Below are 21,399 nucleotides of genomic sequence, written 5' to 3' on the forward strand. Positions count from 1 at the left end.
TGTTCGCCCATCCATCGCCCACTCCCCCCATCCCTCTGTCACCTAGAGGGGGATCTGATGAGAGGAGTGTTGAGGACGGAGACAAGTCAACACCTGCTATGGCCAGCAGTATGTAGCAAAGTTATGATAAATAACTAAAAAATAATAAATTTGTCATTTCATCTCCCTTCAACAAACTGAGCTATAATAGCAACAAAGTGTGTGTGTGTGTGTGTGTGTGTGTGTGTGTGTGTGTGTGTGTGTGTGTGTGTGTGTGTGTGTGTGTGTGTGTGTGTGTGTGTGTGTGTGTGTGTGTGTGTGTGTGTGTGTGTGTGTTATTTAACATGCCCAATAGTACCAGAATCCATTGAAAAACCTTTTGTATCAATTTGTTCAGGGTTAGGTGCTCTTTTTTTCATATATTGACTGGTTAGTTTTCTGCAAATTTGCATATTTAAACATAACATTTCAGAAAACCCGTAATACTAAGAAATATTGTCTTAATGTAAGTAATCAACTGGGGAACTTTCACGATATATATTAGTTAAATGTTGGCATATGCTATTTGCACCCAGGTGTAATATCCGATTTGACTATTTACACCCGGGTGTAGCCTATGTGGCTATTTGTACCCGGTTGTAAATAGCTCATGTGACTATTTACACCCCAATTCAGAAAATTATTCAAATGTATTTTAAATAGTTTTGGTCACAGCCTTGATGACAAGACAGAGGAACAGAGCGGAGGAGAGACGGGGAGAAAGAACACGCCTCAGTAGACGCACCTCCTCAGTTGACACGTTGACCTTTACAGTACACCTAACATATTGCCATCTCCATGTTCTGTGCTCTCCTGTCTTATGGCTCCTCTCTCCTGCAGCAGCTGGTGGTGTAGGGCCTGTGGGTGCTGAACACAACCACCTGAGTGTCCCTGTGGCTGAGCACGGAGCCTGGGCCACGGCCATGAACAACCTGGGCATGGTGCCCGTGGGCCTTAGCGGCCAGCAGCTGCTTTCAGGTAGGCTCATATAGAGTACCACAGCCGGAAGACCCGGATGTTAGGACTTCCTGGTTCCCTGGTCTCAAAGTCAATGGGATTTTGGTTAAATGCCTGAAATAAAGTATATGGTTAACAAAAGTTTATGAAACAGCAAACTTCGTGTTCAGCACACAATTTGAGGGCCACTTTTATGACGTTTTAAGAGTTTTCTGAAGATCATGATTTTTAAAAACCACGTTTACGCTAGTCCTCTATACTTAATTTTGCAGAATGTTTTGCATGCCCTGTAGCCTGCTGTGTTCCATCTCCGCCTGACAGCCACTTCATCTCTTGTGTAGGCTACTTCTGACCCTTCAAGGAGCCCAACCACTCCAAACATCAAGTGTCTCTATATTGAAAAGTCTCTGCTATCACTACTCTTCCTGGTGTCCCCCTCGCATTCAGAACTATGGGCAGTTTAGAATGTCCCATCCTTCTGAGTTTACTGTCTTTGGAATGTACTCTAGGAGCAAAGCCAGGCCAAATGGGCAGCCGCCACATAGAAAGGCCTGCGAATCAGGGCTTTTCACACTGCATGCTCTTAGCCCGGGGCTATCTTAGCCCTGGGTTAAGAATAGGGCTAAGATAGCCCTGGGTTAACTTATCCCCTTCTCACACACACATTTGTTAAACCAGGTTAACCTAAACTCAGGGCTATATGATTCACACTCGGTTCTACTAGACCAGAGTTAGTAGAGCCCAGGGCTGTTGGAACCAGTGACCTGATGACCCCGTCTCTGCCCTGTTTCACACTGGCAACTTTTAGCCCTGTGTTTAGACGAAAAGTAGGGTTGACCCTGAAAAGTAGGACTTGGGGTCGGGGTTAGCCCACTCCCTTAGCCCCAGGCTAAGAGACTCACTTAGCCCCGGCTAGTGTCCTCTAGTAACAGAGTGGCGTCAGCGGAGGACCAAAATGCAAGAATCATTAGCCAATGAACAGCCAGGAATGGGTCTCGCGCTACTTTTGCATGCTAAAATAAAGCCGATAATGTACAATTTGATTAATTTCAAGGGATGAAAAACCCTTTCAAAGTACAACACTGTCTATTTTGATGCAACTCGACAGTGCTGCTTTTTTTACTGAAGAGTTCCACTTTCTACTTCCTGGAAAAAAACTGGTCGATTGGAGTGAATGGAGATGTCGGAACTCTTCTATTATACGGCTCTGGCCCCGGCTACGTGTACTGTGAAAAGCCCTAAAAGCCGCACCCCGCCAAGGGTCAAAGGTCGAGGTTGAAGATGAGAAAAGGAGAGGAAGCCTGGTCTTCTTTCTAATGGCCTGACTTATCTGTCTCTGCTAATGCTAATAGGGTTTCTGTGTGTGTGTGTGTGTGTGTGTGTGTGTGTGTGTGTGTGTGTGTGTGTGTGTGTGTGTGTGTGCGTGCGTGCGTGCGTGCGTGCGTGTGTGTGTGAGAGAGAGACTGACTTACTACAATAGGTCTTTCTGTGCGTTGTGCACAACTCTGAGTGTGTGTGTGTGTGTGTGTGTGAGTGTGTGTGTGTGTGTGTGTGTGTGTGTGTGTGTGTGTGTGTGTGTGTGTGTGTGTGTGTGAGAGTGTGTGTGTGTGTGTGTGTGTGTGTGTGTGTGTGTGTGTGTGCCCCATTGTACTGCAATTACCATTACAGCGGCACCACCACCGAGGATAGAGGGAAATTAAGAAACTAGAGGCACATTAAAATTCATGAGTAGATTTGATATTATGCATATTTATGGAATCGTTCTAAGTAGACACAGAAGGCTCCCATCATTTACATTCATACTTCATGCTCTTTAGAGAATTCACTCATGTCATGAGTTTGGGCTCAGGGCTTTGGGTTTTGGGTTAATAGATTCTTGCTGGGATGAAATGCTGGCAGTAGCCTTTAGCTGGGGATGTTATTTTGTCACAAACTGTAACTGTGTGTGCAAGGACATACAGTATATATATATATATATACCGGTATATATATATATATATACAGTATATATATATATATAGACCCCTTATACGACTACGTCACACTGACATCACGCAGCGTCGATGCGCAAGACGGAGGCAGAAAGACAGACTCCGCGCAGCCCTGTCAAGTAGTTTTCCAGTGCCTGTGAAACTATTCGACTATTCGACATGTCTTCGTGTTGTGCAGTGCGATGCCAGAATCGGAAAGCTATTGTAGCAGAGTATTCGGGTCCGCCTATTCACACTTGGTTAATAAAATAATAAACGATAGAGCCAGGCTGTAACGTTATAACAAGCTTCTCCCCACATATCCTGTTCTAGGCAACTCGAGGGAACATACACAGCCTTGCACACACGCAATAGAACACAACACAACACTGAACAGTCTGTTACACTATCAACAAAGCAAGGACTAAAGTTTTACCGAATCCCGTCAACTCATACTGCTTTTAATGCTAACCGTAGGTGTCTTTGTTTGCAAGCCGAAAGAGGAAATCGTTAAAAATGCCCGACTTTGCAGTGCTCGCTCATTTCATATCAGGTAAGCTGTAGTGTAGCTGTAGGCTGCTAGTAACAGCCACATCGCTCGGTTAGTTAACAACCAAGTAACGTTAAATAATGTCATTATTGAGTTGAGCTGATTGGAACGAGGACATCATTAAAAATGCCCGACTTTGTAGTGCTCATTTCACAATCAGGTAAGCTGCCTGAAGCTGTAGGCTGCTCAGCCACATCGCTCGGTTAGTTAACAACCAAGTAACGTTACATAATGTCATTATTGAGTTGTGTGCATTATCAACATAACAATATATCTTTGCAAGTTACAGAATAATTATCTACGCTATCCCCAGTTATAAAGGAATGCACGATATGTATTGCTGGCCACTAGGCTTGGCCAATTGACAGCGCCAGTGCGTATGGGTCTCTAAGACATATCCCATTAACCAACGTTAATTTCGATGCATAACATTGCTTATCACTAGGCGATAAGCTGTGGTAGTAAGCCGAGAACTGCATTTTAAAACTAAAATCTAACTGTGTGTCGCAGATGGGCACAGAGCAGTCCTGACAGCGGGGCTTTTACACAGTTCTCTGTGTCTGTCAATGCTGGGCTCACGGCTTTTGCAGCTCCAATGTTGACAGCTGTATAAGGGGTCTATATATATATATATATGTATATATATATGTATGTATATATATGTATATATATACATATATGTATATATATTAGGGCTGTCAAAAGATTAATTGTATTAATCGCGATTAATCTTGAGATTAACTATAGTTAATCGCGATTAATCGCATCTTTGTATCGCATGTTTAAAATGCCATTATTTTGCATTTCAAAGCATTTTTAATTAGATATTAATCATTCTTACCAGTGTGTCATGATTGGGAATCAAATGAATGCAAATAAATGTACTTTGTGATCTTGAATTTTAGATTTATTTTCAATTCAATAGAAGTGGAATGTAGACCGGAGGTAACAATGTCTACAAAATATATCTAGAACCGATACTTCCAGCGGCAGCGCTGTGGAGCAGTCGAAACCCAAAATGACACAGCCGAAGAAGGCTGTGTCTGAGCTAAAAACTTTGGCACTTCCATGTGAATAATGGCTCGGTATTGGAAACTGTGTATTGATAACGTGTATATCGCGTGAAGCCATTGGAGCCGACCTCCCAGTGGTTAGAGGACCCGCGCATCCGAGACTCTGAAGGAAGAATGAGTGATGAGTCTCGCGCTAGCTAGCTGGCCGCTAGCTACTTTTGGGTGATCGCTCGCCTCAAACTCGATGGACTTCGGTGATATTTTAATTCCGTTTTACACAAGGTGCAAACTACGGCTCTTGACTTGTCCACTGTGCCACTTGGGGAGTTTTTTTTAAGTAAAACGAGCCATTTAGAAACGTATTGCTGTCGTTCTCTTCCATGCCTGCATGCACAAGCAGGAGACAGGAAACCGAACGGCTTGAGTACAAGTACGTGTGCGACGAAGGGACAAAATAGCGGCATGGGATTAACGCGATAAAAAAAAACATAACGCGTTATGGTGGGCCCTTAATCGCATTGCGATTAACGCGTTAACGCTGACAGCCCTAATATATAGCCCTATATATATATATATATATATTACTGTATAACATGTAATCAGTAAAAAAGCATCATATCCATGATATTGGAGGTAGACAGCAATGAGTAGACCAGATCTGACTTTTACAGTAATGAAAGAACAATATTGGAATAATATATTGGTAAATATTAATAGGTCTACCTTAGTAGGTTCTCTTTGTGTGTGTGTGTGTGTGTGTCTCTCTCTCTATTTCTTTGTCTGTGTGTGTGTGTGTGTGTGTGTGTGTGTGTGTGTGTGTGTGTGTGTGTGTGTGTGTGTCTCTCTCTCTCCCCCTCTCTCTCCAAAGTCCATGCAATAAAACGACCCGTGTGAGATCTAGCAGATGGGGATTTTCCCAGACTTATGAAACTGTTACACTTTGCTAAAGAGGACGGGGCTGGAACAGCATCTGGATATAATGAATACCTTCACATCCTCCTATCTAATGTTATTTCAAGCCAAACCCACCATGGAGTCCAATGCAAACCTGTCACATCTTTGAGAGTACAATAAAATCACTGAAAGCCAAGAGCTGTGTCCGTGGGGAGTCTGTACGGTATGGCTACAGGATATTCCACTGCTGCAATGTAAAAAATACACAAGCGCTGCGTATAGGGGCATGATTTCATTTTCTGCTGGTTTTGTGGACTTAATTTCACTATAGAATCTATTTGTGAAATTGTTTTTCCAAGACTTCGGGACTTGTCTGAGTTTGTCTGCTCGTGTCTCTCTCTGCAGTATAAAGGCTTGGGGTTGTCATTGTATGAGTGTTGTATTGTGGAGTTTAGTAAATGAGCACACTGGGAGATTTGTTGAGTTTTTGTGTAAGCTCAGAACAACTGAATGCATGGATTTAACTAACGCAAGGCAGCTGCTGAGAACAGAGAGAGAAGCTGTTGTCAGGAATCTCATGGGACCCAATTCCAAATATTAACATCACAACATGATAGAATGCAACCCAGTTTCGCCCCATGGCCTACAAATATCACAGGTTTCCACTTTTGCATGCAATGTGTACATGCCGAAGGCAAAGTCGAGACTGGTGTGTCTTATATGCACTCGGCTGCTACTAAAACAACTTGTGTTTAGGGACATAAAAGAAATTGGTTAAAGTGTAACTTACTCCAAAACACTTTTTTTCAGCTTTTAACCAATATATATGGCTTTTGGAGTGGTATGTGAAGGAGTCTGGTCAAAATCTCCACATTTGAGACCAATCTGTTACAATTTTACAAACCCCTATCATTTCAGCAGCATAAGTGCCCTCTATGGGTTCAAACCTGCTTTTTTTGTGCCCTCAAATGAATGGGCGATTTGGTACATCGTTAGGTCACGGTGGTATTTGCGCGTGTAATCGCCGACTGTGGCTAATGTTACCGGCTAGCTAGTTATGTTACATGGCAGTAAAACGCCACTGAATGACCAAATTGATATAACTTTTAACCATTTCGAGTAACACTGTTTCCATACGGATCACCAGTGTTAGTTTGTTGTTTATAACGTGGCTATATTTATCATTTATCTTTCTCTATCTCTGATACACTGAAAATACTGGGAGGCGGGCCATAGCGTCTCTGTCGATGATTTGATTTGACAGTTCTGGGCACTGGCGTTGGCGTTGGCCAATCCTGGCGTGTTCCACCCCCAAATCGATTGTGTTCTGGCGCAAAGCGAGTGGGTTCCAGGACGAAACAGGCTCGAGCCAACTACGTTATGTTTAGAGCAGCGCATTAAATACAATATTCCTGGAATGCGAGTTTAACTAAACAGTTACATGTCCTCTGCATTCAACAAATAAAGACATTACAATTTGTTTTATTTTGTATCTTACATACTTATTGGCCAAGTTATGATAGTTTATTCTGCCAGGGTACAGAAGGGAGTATAGGCAGCCATCTTGCCTGCAGAGTTTTCAAATCAAGTAGAATACCGTTTTGCAAGAAATCTGGGGGGGTTCAGTCCCCCTTTAAGGTTATGGTTATGGTTTGGGTTCGGCTTAAATAATCATGTCTCACGCTGGGATCGAACACAGTGTGAAAGGTGTGGAGTGTTTTACGCCTCCACCACTGCACCCTAACAGGCAATGTACACCAGATGCGTTAACTGTTACGGCTGCGTTGCGGATCCGGCAAAACTGCCGGATCGACTCTCGCTCATGTTGATTGATGGGCGATACATGCGGTACGGAAAAATTACGCACCTGTTCTATTTTTGTCGGATCCTGCATACGTCTGACAGATTACATGAGTGTGGGTCTGTTCACAGCCGTACCGGAGCCGTAGCGCATCTGTTCCGGAGGCGGTGTACATTAGCCCTAAGGTGGGGCTCATGTCAGAGGGGAGGATTCAACTATGTTCAGGCGGTAGTGGGCGTGGGGGGAGGTTACCCATTCCTTTCAGACACAAAAATGGCTGCTGTGAAAAAGGCCCATTGCCGTAGTTGGACAGTTTGGCGTATTCACTGCACGCAATTTGAAAATGGAAAGTCATTTGTAAGCAGGTTGAGCTAATGCTGATCATGCACTCCACCTTTGACAAGATCTGCAGCTCTGCATAACTGCATGTGCTCACATTTAGATAATGAGAAACTGAAAACGAGAGAGACGGGAGAGAAAAGACAGGGACGATGTGTGTGTGTGTGTGTGTGTGTGTGTGTGTGTGTGTGTGTGTGTGTGTGTGTGTGTGTGTGTGTGTGTGTGTGTGTGTGTGTGTGTGTGTGTGTGTGTGTGTGTGTGTGTGTGTGTGTGTGATTGACGAGTTATCACCTTAAGGGTAATTGCAGCCAGATGTTTCCTATATAGAGGCTGGTGCAGGACTTGTCCCTGGAGGGCTGGAGTGAAAGAAGCATTATAAAATTATCACAAATAAAACAGGTTTTCTCTCTCTCTCTCTCTCTCCCCTTCCCCCCGTGGCTTCAGTTTGCTGTCATTTGTCTTTCCATCTCCCCCCCTCCCCAGCCGTACGTAGGCTACTTGTACGTTTCTGGAATCCATGGAAAATATCAACATTTCTGAAGCAAAATACGTTGCATAGATACATACACTCAGTAGAGTCTAATGACATAGAGTCTAATGACGAATATTGTAGCATTGCTGGCACCTAAGGGTGAAGGGGTGAGATTGGTGGACCGGTAGCGTCCCCATCTTAAGCCCCAGACACAGCAAGCCGACAGGCGGCCGTCGGCCATGTCTTTTAATACATCCATGGTCAGACGCCCAGACCATTCTACATGTTGAATCGGCCTCGGGTCGTCGTTGAGAGAAATCACTCTGATTGGCTGGTCGGTTCGTCGGTTGGTCAGCTGGTTAAGCAAAGCAGTGCACGAGAAGAGAGGGCGCGCACAAAATGTTCTGCTCATTTTTCAATTTAATCTAATCTGATAATTCCAAAACAAGATATTTTTTTACAACAACGTACCTTTGGGAAAGTCCAATGAGCCTCTCGCAGCATGATATCACCACCCATATTTAGTGCAGTTTCTCCTTATTCTTCACCTCCACATCTTCCTTTCTTTTTCCACAAGCAAAAGACCAGACAAGGGCTGACAAAGCCAGTGCCATTTGCAACTTTTTATCCGACATATTCTTATGCTATATTACGAAACCGTTGAAGTGAGCGAAATGGTAGGCAAACACGAATTAATTCATGAATCAGGTCTCACGCAGGCGCAGAACGTACGTGCTAGTTGCCCTCGGCTGTCGTCTATGTGGAGTGTTCAAATGCAACTTTTTGGCCCCGACACAGGAGACGTGAGGTGATGCATGTGTCTGGCTCTACAGTAGTTGCTGTTAGTCCTTTCTAGTTCTTGTGTGTCTGGGGCTTTATAAGCGAGAGAGCACATGTTCCACTCCCGAGCCACACACTACTATGTTTTCAGTTCACTTTCAGTTTTAACCCCAACCTAAACCATAAACTTAACGAAGTTGCTTTAGTTGCCTAAACCTGACCAAGTTGCTTTGTTGCCTAAACCCAACCAAGTTGCTTTGTTGCTTAAACCCAACCAATGGCGCGACACATGTTTACTTTCGTTTTTAACAGTGGAGGAACATAACCGCGCGCGTCGGGATAGCCTTGAGATTGTAGCGGTTAAGTTAAAATGCCACGTTTTAGAAACGCATTTTGCTGACGTTTTGTTTCAAATGTAGCCTACTGTACGTTGATATTCCACATATCCCTGGTTTGCAGACATAAATGCCAGTTTTATTCTGCCGATTGGGTTGCTCTCCCCATCCTTTCCACCTCTCTCTCTCTGTTTTTTTTGTGTGTCTGTCTTCCTCTCTCTCTCTCTACCTCCCTCCCTCCCTCTCTCTCTCTCTGTTTTCTTTGTCTGCCTTCCTCTCTCTCTCTTCCTGGCAGAAGCAGCAGAGCTCTGAGCCAGAGAAATGAACCAGGACTTTGAATCGGAGCTCAGAGCGCCCAGCGCCTTGCGTTATGTGATTATGATGAATGTGTGGCACGTCGAGGTGTAATTTACCTGTCGGGGCTATCGCAGACAACACTTTAATGAGTTTTCCTAAGACCTGACGAATCTCCACATGCACCCCGCATACAAATGCAGAGATTTATGGAAGATTATCTTTCCAAGTGCTGTTTTTTTTAAATAATACTGTACGAGGCTGAAGATCTCTAATAAAACAGATTATGAGGGGCTAAACAAAACCCTGTGCAGGAATTGTTTACAGCTCTCTCTATAGCCTTATGTACTCTCTGATAAAGAATTAAAATATGTTAGAACTAATTGGAATCGCACAGACTGGCCTATAGAAACCCTATTGAATGGAAACCATGTATCTCCCTCTAAAAGGGCTTTTTATTTTTTAGGATGTAAGATAAACAGCTTTACTTTATGAATGACAACCGCAGGGTTTCTCTTTAAAAACCTTTTTCCTGAGGCCATAGGTTTGTGAAACTGAGCCAGCACATTAATTAATGATAGCCTGTATAAAAAGATGGACATATCCACAGTGACGTCATCCATGGTTTTTTGACTCCCATTTTAAAGCCTCAAGTTTCACATTTTGACTGTCGCCATCTTGATTTTCTTGGAGCCAGAAGTTACCATATTTGGACAAAAAGAGCTGCAGCGCTGCCTGCTATTGGTCTGTGATCAGTGAGCTGTGTGATCACTGGACAGGTGACCTGTCAATCATACCCCAAAGCATAGTCTGCTTTATGGTCTATTTTACTCTAAATGGGGCCATAATTTACAAATGAACATCATGCTGTATTAAAGAAGACTTGAAACTAGCAATTGAAAACATACGGTTGAGGGAACATAGGACTGAAGGAACATAGAGCTGAGGGAACATAGGGCTGAGGGAACATATGGCTGAGGGAACATAGGGTTGAGGGAACATAGGGTTGAGGGAACATAGGGCTGAAGGAACATAGGGCTGAGGGAACATATGGCTGAGGGAACATAGGGTTGAGGGAACATATGGCTGAGAGAACATAGGGCTGAGAGAACATAGGGCTGAGAGAACATAGGGCTGAGAGAACATAGGGCTGAGAGAACATAGGGCTGAGGGGACATAGGGCTGAGGGGACATATGGCTGAGAGAACATAGGGCTGAGAGAACATAGGGCTGAGAGAACATAGGGCTGAGAGAACATAGGGCTGAGGGGACATATGGCTGAGAGAACATAGGGCTGAGAGAACATAGGGCTGAGGGGACATATGGCTGAGAGAACATAGGGCTGAGAGAACATATGGCTGAGAGAACATAGAGCTGAGGGAACATAGAGCTGGGGGAACATATGGCTAAGGGAACATAGGGCTGTGGGAACATATGGCTAAGGGAACATAGGGCTGAGGGAACATAGGGCTGAGGGAACATAGGGCTGAGGGAACATGGCACTGACTATCACACACCTCACTTCCCAAGAAACATCTAGCAGACACCGAGTGTTTAGAACAGCAAATGTGGAAATGTTACAGTTGAATCACTGTTGCATTATCAATCACAGATAGAATGTAGGAAAACTGGCATTTATTTATATGGAAATGTCACAGATTATTATTTTATCTTTTTCTTGTATGACAGCTTCCTCCGCCTCTCATTGGAGTCACTTTATTTTCCTTCACGTGTTATTGTGTGTGTGGGCAGCAGCTCAGGGTATTTGTGCTGACGTTGCGTTTGCTCCCCGTCCCGTCTCATTGCAGTGTGATGGAGACAGTAACGTGCTCTGCCTCCTGGAGCTCTGCAGTGTGATGGAGACAGTAACGTGCTCTGCCTCCTGGAGCTCTGCAGTGTGATGGAGACAGTAACGTGCTCTGCCTCCTGGAGCTCTGCAGTGTGATGGAGACAGTAACGTGCTCTGCCTCCTAGAGCTCTGCAGTGTGATGGAGACAGTAACGTGCTCTGCCTCCTGGAGCTCTGCAGTGTGATGGAGACAGTAACGTGCTCTGCCTCCTGGAGCTCTGCAGTGTGATGGAGACAGTAACGTGCTCTGCCTCCTGGAGCTCTGCAGTGTGATGGAGACAGTAATGTGCTCTGCCTCCTAGAGCTCTGCAGTGTGATGGAGACAGTAACGTGCTCTGCCTCCTAGAGCTCTGCAGTGTGATGGAGACAGTAACGTGCTCTGCCTCCTAGAGCTCTGCAGTGTGATGGAGACAGTAACGTGCTCTGCCTCCTGGAGCTCTGCAGTGTGATGGAGACAGTAACGTGCTCTGCCTCCTAGAGCTCTGCAGTGTGATGGAGACAGTAACGTGCTCTGCCTCCTAGAGCTCTGCAGTGTGATGGAGACAGTAACGTGCTCTGCCTCCTGGAGCTCTGCAGTGTGATGGAGACAGTAACGTGCTCTGCCTCCTAGAGCTCTGCAGTGTGATGGAGACAGTAACGTGCTCTGCCTCCTGGAGCTCTGCGGTGTGATGGAGACAGTAACGTGCTCTGCCTCCTAGAGCTCTGCAGTGTGATGGAGACAGTAATGTGCTCTGCCTCCTAGAGCTCTGCAGTGTGATGGAGACAGTAACGTGCTCTGCCTCCTGGAGCTCTGCAGTGTGATGGAGACAGTAACGTGCTCTGCCTCCTGGAGCTCTGCGGTGTGATGGAGACAGTAACGTGCTCTGCCTCCTAGAGCTCTGCAGTGTGATGGAGACAGTAATGTGCTCTGCCTCCTAGAGCTCTGCAGTGTGATGGAGACAGTAACGTGCTCTGCCTCCTGGAGCTCTGCAGTGTGATGGAGACAGTAACGTGCTCTGCCTCCTGGAGCTCTGCAGTGTGATGGAGACAGTAACGTGCTCTGCCTCCTGGAGCTCTGCAGTGTGATGGAGACAGTAACGTGCTCTGCCTCCTGGAGCTCTGCAGTGTGATGGAGACAGTAACGTGCTCTGCCTCCTGGAGCTCTGCAGTGTGATGGAGACAGTAACGTGCTCTGCCTCCTGGAGCTCTGCAGTGTGATGGAGACAGTAACGTGCTCTGCCTCCTGGAGCTCTGCAGTGTGATGGAGACAGTAACGTGCTCTGCCTCCTGGAGCTCTGCAGTGTGATGGAGACAGTAACGTGCTCTGCCTCCTGGAGCTCTGCAGTGTGATGGAGACAGTAATGTGCTCTGCCTCCTAGAGCTCTGCAGTGTGATGGAGACAGTAATGTGCTCTGCCTCCTAGAGCTCTGCAGTGTGATGGAGACAGTAATGTGCTCTGCCTCCTAGAGCTCTGCAGTGTGATGGAGACAGTAATGTGCTCTGCCTCCTGGAGCTCTGCAGTGTGATTGTTAGGGTTTTGTTTGTTGGACTCAAGGGCAGAGACAGACAGAGACAGAATATCAAGTTGTAACACAGTTTGTTTATTTAAAGGTTATTGGTTCAGTCCGGATGGACGAGATACCCAGGTTGCAGGATGGTAGGCTAGAGTCCAGGTAGGTGAACGAGCAGGCATCCAGCAGTCCGGGCTGGCAGAGAGCAAGCAGTCTGAAGTCCAGGCGAGCAGAGAGCAGGTAGGCTGAAGTCCAGGCGAGCAGAGAGCAGGTAGGCTGAAGTCTAGGCAGAGGGCGAGCAGGCAGACAGACAGGGGAGGATTGGAGCAGGTATTCAGATTTAGGGCAGCAGAGGTTCCTCTCCATGCAGGTGAGAAGATAATCTGACAGTGTCTTGACGTCTGGGCTGGGTATATGAAGCCTGCTGATTGGTGATGCTTGGCAGCTGCGATAGCTGGAGATCAGCTCCACACACCTGGCTCCAACCCTGTAATCACAACAGAAAGGAGGGGGCGAGAGAGACTAGGAGGCAGAGGTTGAGGGCATGACAGTGATGGAGACAGTAACGTGCTCTGCCTCCTGGAGCTCTGCAGTGTGATGGAGACAGTAACGTGCTCTGCCTCCTAGAGCTCTCCACCAGACAGCCGGAGGAATGCTCCTGTCCTCTCTGTCTCCAGGGGCAGACATTTTGTTCCTCCCATTCTCTCCTCAACAAGCCTTCTTTCTTTCCACCTTCCTACCTTTCACATTGCTGCGCTAAAGACCATAAATTCTCTCCTTTTCAGCCTGTCTTTAGCGGGGGGTTCCTATTTGGAGGAAACCCCAGGGGAGCACGGGGAGAACATGCTAACTCCACACAGAAAGGCCCTTTTGACGAGCCCACCTGGGCAGTAGGCACTGAGGACATGGGGATGGGGACACACCCTCGGCGCAGGCGGGAATTGAACCTAGGAGCTTCTTGCTGTAAAGCGACAGCACTACCACTGCTCCACCGTGTCCCCCCTTTGAGTTTTTTGTTTTTGCTCCAAGTGAAATGTTTTATGGTCACTGTTGGAGAAAAATATAAGTTAACATGACATCTGACACATTAATCAATAAGCTATAGGCCTAAGTATGCTATAAGTTCCATGCCATTTCCTAATCAATATTTCCTAATCAATAAGCTATAAGCTATAATTGCATACACATAATTAATGCTATAAGTTAACAATGTTCATTTGGTTAGATAAGCTGTTAATTATCACATTTAGCGGATGTATAGAATTTATTCTCTATCAGTCACTCACACAATTCAGTACTGTAGGTTGGCTTGGTTCCAGCTTTAAAACTCGTTATGTAAGGATTTTTCAAAAATGTCTATGGAGAAAATTAATGGGGAACTCTTCCGGGGCAAGAGATGTCACGTGACTGTTCAGCTCTATTGCCCATCTATTAACATGGGTGGGAGTCTGTTCCCGCAGTTTTACCGGATCCGCATGGAGGCGTACCGCGTCTGGTGGACATTGGGTTTGACTGTTGTCTCTGTCTGTTCTGCAGACTCTCTCTGTCTCCAGGGATTTGACCCCAGCCTGGGCCTCATCGCACCGATCAACCCCATGATGGCGGGCATCAGCCTGGTGCCTCCTCCGCCCATCCCTCCTGACATGCACGTCATCAAGGAGATCATCCACTGCAACAGCTGCACTCTCTTCCCTCAGAACCCCAGTAAGCACATCCACCACTCTGGGTCAACAGTGGTGAGATACCACATATAAGCCACCTCAAACACATGGATACGAACCTGCGACCCTTGTGTTGAGGGAATCTACCGCTACACTACCCGGATGCCCAACCACCTCAAAGCTCTTTAAAGAATAAAGATTAGTATCATGATTGTTGCTGTGTGTGCTGTGCTTCAGACCTGCCACCCCCCTCAATGCGGGAGCGCCCCCCCGGCTGTAAGACGGCGTTTGTGGGAGGCCTGCCGGAGAACGCCAGCGAGGAGATCATCAGGGAGGTGTTTGAGCCCTGTGGGGAGATCACTGCCATCCGCAAGAGCAAGAAGAACTTCTGCCACCTCCGCTTCACTGAGGAGTACATGGTGGACAAGGCCCTCTATCTGTCCGGTGGGCCCCGACACACACACACACACACACACACACACACACACACACACACACACACACACACACACACACACACACACACACACACACACAGTTCAGACCCGCGGGCTGAGGCCAGAGCTGATTATCTTAGCATTATTTTAGCATATGGCAGCAGTGCATGTGTGATTGTGAGTGCATACGTAATTTGCTATATGCTTTACCCAGTTGCAGAGTGGATGTGCCTGTGTGCCTGTGTGCCTGTGTGCCTGACAAAACGAAACACGCTTCTCTCTTCATGCTATGTTGATGTCTGTATGTGGGTCAGGATACATTATGGGTGAATAAGGCAGACAAATTAATTAATTGCTGCATTTTTTTATTCAAATAAAGCAGCCATTTGAAATGGTGAGCGCATGGTGAGGCGTTTCCCATGAACCAGACTGTGTGTTTATTACGCCTTTTCCAATCAGTTCTGCAAAATGATGAACTGGAGCAGAGCTGGTCAATATATCAATATTATATCGATATCGTGATATGAGACTAGATAGATTTTGGATATGGATATGGCTTTTTCTCTGAATGCCACTTTGACTATACGAGGGATCAGCCGAGCAGCATTTTCATAAACAAACCGCATTTCGGCAATGGGACCCTATGGAGCCACCTTGAATGTCTCACTCTAGCCCCGGGCTATGTTTTTTACATTTTAAAAACTGCGACAGTTCACACAACTTTAACACGACATGCATATATTATACATCACACTCTTGAGCTACTTCTGCTCTCAAAAATATGAGCGATGTCATGTACATGTATAGTTTTTGAGATATGAACGTTTATTTGGCACAACTCATATAGTTAACTGCTGCGCTTCCGGGGGATTTGCGGTGTCGTGACTTCACATTGATTCCTCATATAGTACCAACATTCAAATAAGCATTATCTTCTTCAATTGTTTTCGAATTTCAAATATGAGACATCATTTGAAAGGTTACAATCTGCACTTTCGTAATCTGTAAAAAACTGACAAATGACCTTGGCCTATACTTGTGACCCAAATGACTGGGCACTGTCACATAATGATGGCATAAGACTTGAGGTTTAGCAGAGAGTGGGTTCCTTCTGTTTTAGCTCCTCTAATGGAGTGTGTTCTCCCAGGCTACCGGATGCGTATTGGGTCCAGCACTGATAAGAAGGACTCAGGGAGGATGCACGTGGACTTCGCCCAGGCCAGAGATGACCTGTACGAGTGGGAGTGTACACAGAGGCTGTTCGCCCAAGAGGAACGCCACCGCCACAAAATCCACCAAGATTTCCTTCGCCCACTGTCGCCACCTCCCATCATGCACTACACGGAACATGAGGCGGGCATGCTGGCAGACAGGCTGAAAGGTGAGCAGGCCCACGAGAAGAGATAGTGCCCTATTTAGACAACCCAGTCCCTAAAATAAAACCTGTCTGCAAACCAGAGACACGTACAATCTCAACGTACATTTGAAACAAAACGGCAGTTAATTTGAAAACCTCACTGCCTTCCAACGTTAAACGCAAATTAAACAACTTTCTCTGTACAATGTCTATGTGATGTCACTCGAGCACTCGATGATGTCATCAGTGATGGTCACTCGAGCAATTGTGATGTCACTGATGATGTCACAGTCTATGACATCAGTCAATGTGCAGCAACAAAGCGCCGTGTCTGTGCGCGTTGGAAGCACTCTGGACATGATGCGGTCCTTAATGTGCAACCCGGCAAAATAAGCTGTACTCACAGAGTGCTGCAGCAACCCAAGTCTGATCTTTGTTTTATGCAGAAACAATGCTAAAGGTCAAATCATACTTTTGCACTTCATATTTACATCAGTGCACATGTATTAAATATGTGCTTCTGTGGCGATATGATGCAAATATGACCATCCACAGTGTATTTCCACCCTGTATTTCTGTGAAAATAGACACAAAAGACTCATTCAGTGCAATAGTTGACTCCACTTTCAGACATGAACTCTGGACTGTCGTTCGCTGAATCAGATCTGGACATTCCCCGGAGTTACCCTTCCAGAAAAGGGGTGAGGGGATGACGTAGTAGAAATTGTGCTGAGTGAATCACAATATTGTGTATGATTATGAAATTAGCACGCTCAATAAGGTAAGGAGGTAGATTTCAACCAGGTTTTCCAATCTGGGGGATGTACAGTTATTCCAGGTTGTAACAGAAATGTATAACAAGAAGAAATTATTGCTCCCAGGGAATAAGTCATTTTGAAATAACTAGCAAATAATAACTTTTTCATTCAGTAATAAGCCCAACACTGTTTATTTCATGCTGTGCATAATTAAAAAAAACGGTGTTGGTCTCTATAGCTAATTTTAATTCACCGTTCAACTGTAGGGGGGGGATATTTTTTTTATAACTCACCCGTTTATACAGTCTGTGGCTGCAAAAACAAGTCTGATTGCATAGAAGTCAATGGGAAAATGACCTGACTTCTCACTTGATTTATGACCTCAGTAAACACTTTCCTAATGAGTTCATGGTCTCAATCACTAGTTTCAAGTCTGATTCAATACCTATTCTCCCCACATCCATCCTTTCCATTTCTCTGTGTAAAATCTTGTTTGCCTTTGTGATTCTACCAGGTGAGGCCACCAATACTTTTTTAAATGATTATTATTACATAATCTCTCTCTCTCTCATTTGCCTATTTGCATTTAATATCCACCCACTAATATCTAATATAAACAAGCACATTTTCACTCTGAATAGCCTCTTTGAACTCATTCTTCACCTCGAGCAGCTGGGGACATAAATGTCCATTATTGCTTCAGTTGTGCCAGTTGAGCCGTGTGTCATTGTGCCTGCTATAATGTGAGGGTAATCTGCGTCAGTGTGTGAATAGGGCCTATCGGTGCGGGGGGAAGAGTCTTCTTACAGCTGCTGTTGCAGTGGGTATTGAGCTCATTAAATGCTTTCTAATTCACTGTGTTCGCCACTGGTCCGTGGCTCGGTGGCTCTGTTCAATTATTATTCAAATGTGGAGAATGCACTCGACACTCGGCGCGGCCCGCCAGTCGTTTTTATGAGCGAGGCTGAATGCGGCGGCTTGTGGTTTCGGTTGAAAAGTTGAAAATCAAAATGGTCTTTTGTGTTCAGCGGCTGTGGTGTGATTCATAGAGCCGTGAACAGAGAAACGCCCCCAGAGAACCATTTTAATCCTCCCAAGCCGCTCTCTTGTTTGAGTGGCACTGAAAGTTAAACCAGTTTTGAAGATACGGTGCATTTAATGTCTGACGATTTAAGGAATGATACACCTGGAACATCAGGTGAATACAATACCCTGAGACCCGAATCCTGGATGTTAGCACTTCCTGGTTCCCTCGTCTCAAAGTCAATGGGATTTTTGTATGGGGATTAAACTGCGAACTTTGTGTTCAGCAAGACAATCTTCACAAATGAGGACCACTTTTATGTGCCTGGGGATGGAACAACATTTGTCATGTGAAATCTCATGCACGGAACGAAAGCAATCGTTCCCAGTGTGGAAACGCCCTAACACTTCTTTCCCCTTTTGCTATAGATGACCACAAGTTTAGCGATGCCACGGCGGTGCTGTTCACTTGGATCGACCGTGGCGAAGTCAACCGCTGCAGCGCCAATCACTTCTACTCCATGATCCAATCAGCCAACAGCCACGTGCGCCGGCTGATGAGCGAGAAGGCCCAGCACGAAGAGGAGATGGAGCTGGCTAAGGAAACCTTTAAGAACGCCCTGCTGGCTATATTGACGCAGTGTGAGTAGACTTACGTGTAAATTATTTTACAGTAAAGACATACAGTAGTATTGACAGCGCCTGCTGCTGGCCAGCCAGACTCCATGTGGGAATGCTTCACTGAAGATTATGGTAACTGTTCAGTCATTCAGGTAACTTCTACCCATACCTCCACTAGAAAAATAAAAGCAGTTTTTTTTTCAACTTTTCCCCCCTGTTTTTATTTTTGTTTTGTTTTCACGACAGGCACAAACTGCAACGGACAGTCAGGACTGCAGAGAAAATTTGAGAATTTTCTAGAGAAAATCCTAATCAAGTAACTAATCCTACTGACAACCCTGCCATCACCGGACCGTACAGGTTGACTGCATAAATGTGTACAGCGCATCACACTCCTGCAGGCAGGGAAGTGTGCAGTCACAGATAGCAGTGGTGCAGTCAGACCGTGAAGACATCCATTTTAAGGCCTGGCTCCATCCAAGTCATTTACTCTGCCAGGATCTTAGCCCAGTCTCCATGACAACGCTTTCCCATCCGTCTCACCATCAGCTCCATTATCTTAGCTCACTTCAAGGCGGCCATGAGGTCACTGCACAGATGCACTGAAGCAGTCATGTGACAGTGGCCACGTTTACATGGACCATTTATTCCCCTTTTCATTCGGAATTAACGTTCAATCCTATTAAAAGTTATCATGTAAACGTAGCCAGTGGCATCTGGGTAGTGTAGAGGTAAAAGCAATCACCTACCACCACGGAGACCCGGGTTCAATTCCTGGTAGCAGTACCTCTGGCTTGGTAAGACGTTACTACAGACACAATTGGCCGTGTCTGCAGGTGGGAAGCCGGTGGGGTATGAGTCCTGGTCGCTGCAGTAGTGCCTCCTCTGGTCGGTCTGTTTGGGGGAGGGGAACTGGGGGCAATAGCGTGATCCTCCCACGCGCTATCTCCTGCTGGTGTAACCCCTCGCTGTCAGGTGAAAAGAAGCGGTTGACGACTGCACATGTATCGGAGGGAGCATGTGCTAGTCTACGGCTCTCCCCAGATCAGCAGAGGGGGTGCCTTTGGTTATCGACATTTTTGTACCATTTTGTGACATTTTATAGACTAAACGACGACTAATTGATTAGTCGAGAAAATAATCAACAAATTAATTGATACTGAAAATAATCGTTATTTTCAGCCCTAGATTCAATGTCACTCCTCAGAATCTAACCTTTACGACTCATTCAGATAAACTAGTACTGTAGTTGCTCTGTGGCTTCAGTACACTGGAAGTTGTTTTGTGTATTTACCTGGACAGAGCCCTCAAATGACACCGAACAGTAGAAAGCCGGCTGGCAGCCATAGATGTGGAAGGTATGATGACTGGCAGCCATAGATGTGGAAGGTAGGATGACTGGCAGCCATAGATGTGGCGGAAGGTAGGGAGAGTGGCAGTCATCGCTGTGAAAGGTAGGGTGACTGTCAGCCATAGCTGTGGAAGGTAAGGTGGCAGCCATAGCTGTGGAAGGTAAGGTGGCAGCCATAGCTGTGGAAGGTAAGGTGGCAGCCATAGCTGTGGGAGGTAGGGTGACTGGCAGCCATAGCTGTGGAAGGTAGGCTGGCAGCCATAGCTGTGGAAGGTAGGGTGACTGGCAGCCATAGCTGTGGAAGGTAGGCTGGCAGCCATAGCTGTGGAAGGTAGGGTGACTGTCAGCCATAGCTGTGGAAGGTAGGGTGACTGGCAGCCATAGCTGTGGAAGGTAGGCTGGCAGCCATAGCTGTGGAAGGTAGGGTGACTGGCAGCCATAGCTGTGGAAGGTAGGCTGGCAGCCATAGCTGTGGAAGGTAGGGTGACTGGCAGCCATAGCTGTGGAAGGTAGGGTGACTGGCAGCCATAGCTGTGGAAGGTAGGGTGACTGGCAGCCATAGCTGTGGAAGGTAGGGTGGCAGCCATCGCTGTGGAAGGTAAGGTGACTGGCAGCCATAGCTGTGGAAGGTAAGGTGACTGGCAGCCATCGCTGTGGAAGGTAAGGTGACTGGCAGCCATAGCTGTGGAAGGTATGCTGGCAGCCATAACTGTGGAAGGTAGGGTGACTGTCAGCCATCGCTGTGGAAGGTAGGGTGATTGGCAGCCATAACTGTGGAAGGTAGGGTGACTGTCAGCCATCGCTGTGGAAGGTAGGGTGATTGGCAGCCATAACTGTGGAAGATAGGGTGACTGTCAGCCATCGCTGTGGAAGGTAGGGTGACTGGCACAGTGGTAGCCATCGCTGTGGAAGGTAGAGTGACTGGCAGCCATCGCTGTGGAAGGTAGGGTGATGAATGGTGGTTGGAGCCCAGGGCTGAGGGCTCGAGCAGAGGTAAGTACAGAGCTATGCAGTGGTTCAGGAGAGAATCTACCTCACTTTACCTCAATATCAGGTAGGCAACACTACTCTCTCTAACTCTCTCTCAACAATCATGCATGCTGTTGATATACATTTTACATATTGATCTGAGCACAATTACCAAAGGGATGTTGGTTGAAATGGGTGGATTATGTGTTATGTTCATTCAGGTTTGGCGAGTAAAATAGATGTCAAACTGTTTCACGTGTCATGACAGCAATGTCTCTAAGAAAGCAAAACAGAGCAATACTTTAAAAGGCAGCATTTTACCACAGAATGCATGGCTTTTCAATCTGTGATCAAGTTTACAGCTATAGCTGCAAGAGGCAAGGCAAGGCAATTCAAATCCTTTCTTGTAACACTATCTACAGAACTATTAATGATTGTAACATAGAGTATACATCTAGCGG

At 46.0% G+C, this 21,399-nt stretch overlaps 1 protein-coding gene across 1 annotated transcript in view; it reads left to right on the top strand.

The window, feature by feature from the left end:
* Nucleotides 1-926: 926 nt before the first annotated feature.
* enox1 (ecto-NOX disulfide-thiol exchanger 1) overlaps nucleotides 927-21,399 on the top strand; it is a gene marked incomplete at its 3' end in the record, with an annotated part of 59,226 nt that continues 38,753 nt past the window's right edge. The window contains exons 1-5 of the mRNA XM_083638613.1: nucleotides 927-996; nucleotides 14,298-14,465; nucleotides 14,660-14,866; nucleotides 16,007-16,240; nucleotides 18,427-18,639. Coding sequence (XP_083494739.1) covers nucleotides 942-996; nucleotides 14,298-14,465; nucleotides 14,660-14,866; nucleotides 16,007-16,240; nucleotides 18,427-18,639 — 877 coding nt within the window. The 5' untranslated portion in view covers nucleotides 927-941. The remainder of the gene's footprint in view (nucleotides 997-14,297; nucleotides 14,466-14,659; nucleotides 14,867-16,006; nucleotides 16,241-18,426; nucleotides 18,640-21,399) is intronic.

This window comes from Poromitra crassiceps (assembly GCF_964638095.1).
Source record: "Poromitra crassiceps genome assembly, chromosome: 6".
Taxonomy (NCBI): domain Eukaryota; kingdom Metazoa; phylum Chordata; class Actinopteri; order Beryciformes; family Melamphaidae; genus Poromitra; species Poromitra crassiceps.